Source organism: Vicia villosa, unplaced genomic scaffold (assembly GCF_029867415.1).
Source record: "Vicia villosa cultivar HV-30 ecotype Madison, WI unplaced genomic scaffold, Vvil1.0 ctg.002005F_1_1, whole genome shotgun sequence".
NCBI classification, from domain to species: Eukaryota; Viridiplantae; Streptophyta; class Magnoliopsida; order Fabales; family Fabaceae; genus Vicia; species Vicia villosa.
In genome coordinates, this window is record NW_026705808.1 from 33,322 (window position 1) to 41,533 (window position 8,212).

Consider the following 8,212-nt stretch of genomic DNA (forward strand, 5'->3'; position numbering starts at 1 on the left):
CAGATGCATGAAACAAATGCAAGAAACAAGAAAACAATTAAGACCAAGACACACTACGACTAGCCTAGCTTAGAAACTATCTTGGCCAGAAGGTTTTGAATCTCAGCAGTGCTTTCAGTCTGCGTCTTCATAAACGATCAAAACTCATTGTGAGTATCCTCACGCTTATTCAGACGAGAAGCAAGACCAGCTTGATTCTATTGAAGAGCCTTCATGGTATTCACCAGAACAGAAGGTTCAGCAGAAGAAGCGTCAAAGCTATTGTCCAGAAGAGGAGTAGGCTTCTCAACAGCAGCATCAATCATGAGAACATCATCTTGATTTTCCTGAACAGGAAGTTTCTCAGCAGGATGATTCTCAACAACTTGATTCTCAGCAACAACTTCAGCATAAACAGGAAGAGGGAGTGCAGCTTCTAAATTCTCAAGAGCCTTAAGAATTTCAACCAAATTCTTTGGAGGTAGAGGAGCAGAAGGTTCTGAAGGGTATTCAACTTTTGGATATACCATATCTGGTGCTTTAGCAGAGGGATTCTCCCTTAACCAGTTGAATATTGACAGAAAGTCTCCAGTCAGAACAATATAATGAGGCTTCCACATAACCATAGCAAGTGGATGCACTTCCTCGAGCTCATCAATAAACTTCTCCTCCTCAAGAGATATCCAGCTTCTGATGGGGTGATAGTACTTACCATCATCTAACTCCAGAAAGTAGCCAGAAGATCCAGTACTTTCAGCCAAGCATCTCTTCTGGATGTTCAGAAAATCAGTCTGAATATCCTTCTTGAAGAAATTCCACATTTTGCGGGTAGTAACATGATCTATCTTGGACTCATGAGCAGCTTTCAGAGTTTCTAAACCAATATTGACCTTATTCATTAAAAAGTAATAACAAGAATTGATAGAGGGTTCAGGAGGATTGAAGGTGAAACAATAATCAGGGTAAAGAAGATTATAGGGTTTTGATTCTCTTGAGAACAAAGCAGGTGTGGTAGAATATGAAGAATCTGTGGTAGAGGTGTTTGAGAGAATGTTTTCAGAAGGAAGATGGGGAGAGATAGCATTTTGTGGTTGAGGGTTTAGAACATGTGTAGAAATAAGTGGTTGGTTTCTGTTTGTGGTTATGGAAGAAGATGGAATGAAAGAATGAGGAGGCTTTTTTTTAGGAGGATGGGCAGAAGAATCTGCAAGAAAAGCTTTATGAATGCGCTTTTCAAAGTAATCATCAGATTGTACTTTGAGAGAATCTATGGGGTTCTTCTGCTTCTTTGCATGCTTAGCATCAGGTCTTGCTTCTATGGCCTTTCTCTTCAGTTTCTTTTCTTTCTTCTTCTTTTCCTTCTTTCTTAACTCATCCAGAGATGGAAGAGTTCTTCCTCGAATCCATGCAGGATCAACAGAAGTTTGAGCTTTAACGCATGACTTCAGATAACGTTTGACAAACTTGTCTAGCTCCTCTTTGAACAAGTGAGAGAAACTCACAACAGGAGTTCTCCTCGTCAGAATATCTGGAAACATTGTTGGAAGAGTAGTCACTTATTCAATCAGCTGCATCCTTTTTAGAGAATGAGCATTCAGAATGACTCCTTGAATAATAGTCAAGAGCTTAGAGGGACCAGCTGTTCTCAGAACTTCTATCAACCCACTCTCAATTAGAATATCTGAAATCATCCATCCAAGAGGGATAGAATTTCTTTTGAGGTTGGGATTCTTCTGACGTTCTTCATCTCTTGATTCTTCAATGTTGGTCTTCAGATGTTGAAACATAATGTTTGGTAAATTGACTTTCATTCCTTTTTCAATGCAGAATATTATGTACTTCTGATCCTGATTGACATAGGTAGTAGCGCTTGATTTTTTCCTATGTACTTCTCAGCCCATACTCTGTAGGAAGGCTTCAAGGCAGTGTTGAACGGAGATGCAATACCAGAAGAGAACAACTCACGATCAACTTTCTCCCAATCTGTTCTTCCATGAAGAGCACCAGTGACTCCATCCAAACAATCAAGACCATACAACTTCCTTATTAACTTCTCAGTCACAACAACTTCATGCCCTAGCACGAACGAGATAATGGCAGTTGAAGTAACCGTAGCATGTGTCCAGAAATCCTTAACCAACAAAGGATAAACTGGTCCAATCAACCTCTCAAAGTATTTAGACCATTCCTGTACCAGCATTGCAGTTTTGGTTTTGAAATCATGTGCCATAAGACTTTCAAAATCCATCATGGTTTCGCAAAGAACCTCCAGTTCATTAACCGGAATCGAACAAGTCTTCAAAGGAATAAATGCAGATCTCTTTTGTTGAACTTGTTGTTGCGATGATACCTTGCATTGAACATTTGAAGATGAAGTGGATGTAACAATATCAGCCATAGTGTTTTTCTCTTCCTGAATCTTTTTCTAACAGGTTAAGTGTTTGCACCTAGAACTGGCGCTCTGATGCCAATTGAAGGATAGAAAAACACTTAGAAAGGGAGGGTTTGAATAAGTGTAACTTTAAAAACTCTTAAGATAAAAACAATGAACACAATATTTTTATCCTGGTTCCTTGTTAACGAAACTACTCCAGTCCACTCCCTTAGAGTGATTTACCTCAACTGAGGATTTAATCCATTAATCAATCTTGATTACAATGTTTAACCACTTAGAATCACTCTAAGTCTTCTAGAGTATACTGATCACACCTTGATCACTCTAGGAAATCAACACTTAGAAACTTCTAAGTCTTCTAGAGTCTACTGATCACAACATGATCACTCTAGGAACCTTTTACAAATCAATGTAAAATAAATGTTTACAAGAGTATTGAAATGCTTCTTAGAAAGCTATTATCACAACTGTGATATTTCTCTTAAGTTCTAAGATTAAATCTCACTAAGATATTACAAGTGAAGTGAGGTTGAAGATGAAGTTTGAGAGCTTTTGAATTTGATAGCGTTTCTGTATTTTTGCGCAAGAGTTGTGTATTCAGCTTCTCATCAGAACTTCTATTTATAGGCGTTTGAGAAGATGACCGTTGGGAGCATTTAATGCGTTGCGTGTTCCGTACAGCTCTGCATTTAATGTTTCACTCTTTTGTCAACTACCTCGAGCCTTGCTTTTACTGCTTCTACTGACTTTGCCTTTTATAGCTTCTAACGTTCCTTTTGTTAGTCAGCGTAGCCTGTCATCTCGTACTTTCTCCTGATCTGATGTTTGTAGATACAACGTTTGAATAATCAGATTCAAACAGCTTGGTGCAGAGCATCTTCTTGTCTTCTGACTTTGAAGTGCTTTAGCGTGATACCATAGGAAATTCAGTGCTTCTGCTTCTGATCTCATGTTCTTCTGAGGCTTCATAGACCATGTTCTGATTCTGCTAGACCATCTTCTGATGTCTTGCGAGAGCATGTTCTGATGTTGCAAACTTTAACCTTCTGAGTCAGTGCTTCTGGCGCTGAATTGTGCGTACTCCTTATATAATTCTTGGATTGGAAAATGTAAAGGATTAGAGTAGCACATTATCTTATACAAAATTCATATACATTGTTATCATCAAAACAAGAATATTGATCAGAACAAATCTTGTTCTAACACATACCTCCACCACCTTATGAACCACCTATCCTGTACCCTCAAAGGTTCGAGGAATCTAAAAGCATAGGGCAGTTTAAGAAATTTGTCGAACTTCTTAAACATTTGAACAATACAATTCCGTTTACAAAAGCCATTACACAAATGACTTCATATGCTAAGTTCCTAATAGAAGTCCTATCGAATAAGAAGAAAATAGAAGACAACGAGACCGTAACACTCACTGCCGAATGTAGTGCAATAATTCAAAATAAAATGCCACCTAAGCTGAAAGACCCAGGAAGTTTCTCCATACCCTACAATATAGGAAAATTTGTCATAGACAAAGCCCTGTGCGAATTAGGAGCTAGTATTAACCTAATGCCTTTGTCCATTTGCGAGAAACTTAACATGGGAGACCTAAGACCAACCAAGATGTCAGTACAACTTACAGACCGATCTGTTAAGTATCCTGTAGGTGTTCTTGAAAACAAACCCGTCCGCATCGGACAATTCTACATCCCTACGGACTTCATAATTATGGACACAAAGGAAGACATCAATACCCCTATAATCTTAGGAAGACCCTTTCTAGCTACCGCTGGAGCTATTATAGACGTCAAGAAAGGCAAGTTGACATTCGAAGTAGGGGAGGAGAAGGTCGAGTTTATTTTAACACAATTCCTTCAAGCCCTAGCTATAGAAGATACATGCTATCTGGTGGATGTTATTGATGGATGTGTAAGAGAGATAGGATTATCGAAAGAATCTTACTCTGAAGTTATAAAGATTCCGATGCCCCTGATTTTCGAAGATGACAATTGGCGTCCGGAATATCAAGATGATAGTTTAAGCGAATGCTTAGCTTTAACACCCAACCCTATGCCTTTCCCTAAGAAACCAACCTTGGACCTTAAACCATTGCCCAATACTCTTAGGTATGAATACTTAGACGATGAGCTCAGAAGACCAGTAATAGTCAACGTAGAGCTAGGAGCCATAGAGACCGAGAAGCTATTACAAATGTTAAGGAAGTATCCATCTGCGTTAGGATATAACATTGTTGATCTGAAAGGAATAAGTCTTTCCATATGCATGCATCGCATCATGTTGGAAGAAGACTGCAAAACCTCTAGGGAACATCAAAGAAGGATTAACCCTATCCTGAGCACAGTAGTTAAAGATGAAGTCACCAAACTTCTGAATGCCGGAGATATATATCCTATCTCCGATAGTTAATGGGTAAGTCCGGTCCATTGTGTACCAACGAAAGGAGGCATAACAGTTACCGTAAATAAGTCAGGCAAATCTATCGCCGAAAGAAAGGTGACTGGAGCAAGGATGTGAATTAACTATCATAAATTAAACAAAGCCACAAGGAAGGACCATTTTCCTCTTCCCTTTATTGACCAAATGCTCGATTGCTTAGCAAAACACTCTTATTGCTGCTACCTGGATGGTTACTCAGGGTTCTTTCAGATCCCAATTCACCCTGACGACCAAGAGAAAATAACCTTCACATGCCCTTATGGAACATTGGCTTATAGACGGATGTCGTTCGGATTATGTAACGCCCCTGCGACATTTCAGAGATGCATGATGTCAATTTTCGCTGACTACATAGACAACATCATGGAAGTCTTTATGGACGACTCCTCTGTATGTGGGGAGGATTTCGAAGGATGCCTCTCAAATCTAGAAAAAGTTTTGGATAGATGCGCACAAGTTAACCTCGTCCTAAACTGGGAAAAGTGTCACTTTATGGTTAAACAAGGGATTGTACTTGGACATGTAGTCTCCGAAAGAGGGATTGAAGTCGATAAAGCAAAAATTGAAGTAATAGAAAATCTCCAACCCCCAAAAACAGTTAGAGAAATACGGAGCTTCTTAGGACACGCAGGTCTCTATCGAAGATTTATAAAGGACTTTTCTAAGATCTCTAAACCTCTGACCAGCCTCTTAATGAAAGACGTAGAGTTTAATTTCAACGATGAATGATTAGAAGCCTTTGACGTACTAAAGACAGCCCTTATAATGCAACCACCCGACTGGAATTTACCGTTTGAAATTATGTGTGATGCAAGCGACTATGCTGTAGCAGCAGTCTTAGGCCAAAGGAAAGATAAGAAACTCCACGCAATATACTATGCAAATAGGACCTTAGACCCTGCGCAAATGAATTACGCCACAACCGAAAAGGAACTCTTGTCTGTGGTCTTCGTGTTAGATAAGTTTCATTCCTATCTGATAGGAGTAAAGATAATAGTTTATACTGACCATGCAGCCATTAGGTGTCTACTAGCTAAACAAGATGCAAAACTAAGACTATTAAGGTGGATCCTACTGCTACAAGAATTTGATTTGGAAATCAAAGATAAAAAGGGGACCGAAAACATAGTAGCTGACCATTTATCTAGGATGGAAGGTATTAAAACAGAAGAACACCAATCAATGATGATTTCCCTTATGAACGCTTAATAGCACATTTAGAATCCGAAAGCGACACATTGGAACAACCTAAAGCGCAAACCGAAACCGTTAAGACACTAAGCACCGGAACCACACTGCCATGGTATGCTGATTTTGTCAACTACCTAGCACCGAGAGTGCTTCCTCCTGACATGACCTATCAACAAAAGAAGAAGTTCTTCCATGACCTTAAACAGTATTATTGGGATGAACCCTTGCTATTCAAGAGAGGCGCTGATGGGATATTCCACCGATGTGTTCCGGAAGAAGAGATAGAGAGTATTATACATCATTACCATGATGCCCCCTATGGTGGGCATGCAAGCACATCAAGGACATGCACTAAGATTCTTCAAGTCGGTCTCTTTTGGCCCAATCTGTGAAAGGATGTCCACATCGCTGTTAGAAATTGCGACCGTTGTCAGCGCACTGGAAACATATTTAGGCGAGATGAGATGCCACAAAAGGGCATTTTAGAAGTAGAAATCTTTGATGTGTGGGAAATAGATTTTATGGGACCTTTCCCATCTTCCTTTGGAAATAATTACATACTTGTCGTAGTAGATTATGTTTCTAAATGGTTAGAAGCTGTAGCCTCACCAACAAACGATGCACAAGTAGTGATTAAGCTGTTCAAGAATATAATCTTCCCGAGGTTTGGTGTACCAAGACTAGTTATTAGCGATGGAGGATCCCACTTCATATCTAGAATTTTCGAAAAACTCTTAGTAAAATATGGAGTTCGACACCGTGTAGCAACACCTTACCACCCACAAACGAGTGGACAAGTTGAAGTATCGAATAGACAAATTAAGCAAATTCTTGAAAGAACTATTGCCACATCTAGGAAGGATTGGTCAACTAAGTTACACGAAGCATTGTGGGCGTATAGAACCGCCTACAAGACACCTATAGGGACCACGCCTTTCAAATTAGTATACGGTAAATCATGCCATTTACCGGTAGAACTAGAGCACAAAGCCTACTAGGCCATAAAAACCTTAAACTTAAGCTACACTGCCGCAGGCGAACGAAGGCTATTAGATATCAATAAGTTGGAGGAAATTAGATTGGATGCTTACGAGAATGCTAGGATTTATAAAGAAAGAACAAAGAAGTGGCATGATAAACGCATCTCAAGGAAAGAGTTAAATGAAGGAGATGTGGTGCTATTGTTTAATTCTCGACTTAATCTCTTTCTAGGAAAACTTCGTTCAAGATGGTCTGGTCCATTCGAAGTTACCAAAGCATTTCCGAGTGGCACTGTCGAAATTAAAGGAAAATCGAGCGATAGCTTCATTGTAAACGGGCAGCGACTAAAACATTACTATACTGTCAAAAACAAAGACTACACTGATAGTCTTAATCTCGGAGAGTTAATTGTTGAGTCGAAGAACTAACCATCGATTCGTCGAGCTTGCAACATTAAACAAAGCGCTTTCGTGGGAGACAACCCACCTTTTAACTTTAATTTTCGTTTAAATTATTTTGACTTTAATGTTTTATTAAAATTTATTTTCTTTTCTTTCTACATTTTATTTTCAAAATACTAACTTCTTTTGTTTTAAATGATACTAACTTAAAACTTATTCTGAATTTAAAAACTTCCAGGGTACTAACCTCTTTTCTAACTTTAGAGATGGATTTCACTGATGACATGGTAGTTACTTTTGGGAGTGAGGATCAGCAGAGACAATATGAGATTCTGGCACAGCGTGAGATGGGTCTCACCGATTTTTCGCATGATGCGACTTTGACAGTTCTAGGTATCCGGGAAAGAGTGCACTTTATGCTTCATCAGATTGGATGGGAGGATCTCTTTACCACCCGTACACCCACTTTCCGCAACCTGACTTTAGAGTTTCTGAGTTCCCTCCGATATGAGCCTAGACTTAGATTAGGATTCAACAGAGGAAGAGTTTCATTCAGGCTGTTTGGATTCACCTACCGTTTCAACCCCCGCCAGCTGGCCGAGTTACTAGGATTTCCTAAAGGCATGGATGCCTTAATGGAAGTCGATGATGAGTACTTCCTAGATAACATAGTTGACCACTTTTGGAGTACCATATCTGGTAGAAACCAGAATGATCTACGACTCTCTTCAGAAATCCACAATCCCGCCATTAGGTATTTCCACATGATACTGGATTTCACTCTTTTTGGAAAACCTTTGTGCATAACCTCGGT

General features: G+C 39.4%; 1 protein-coding gene across 1 annotated transcript; it reads left to right on the forward strand.

Annotated features, from left to right (window-relative positions):
• Window positions 1-3,721: 3,721 nt before the first annotated feature.
• Window positions 3,722-4,795, forward strand: LOC131637453 (uncharacterized). The gene has a single exon (XM_058908037.1). It carries the CDS (start codon window positions 3,722-3,724, stop codon window positions 4,793-4,795), a length of 1,074 nt encoding a protein of 357 aa, XP_058764020.1.
• Window positions 4,796-8,212: the final 3,417 nt, after the last annotated feature.

Bases quoted from the DNA above. Each gene is read 5' to 3' on its own strand.
- LOC131637453 (XM_058908037.1), top strand. From the start codon at position 3,722: ATGACTTCATATGCTAAGTTCCTAATAGAAGTCCTATCGAATAAGAAG.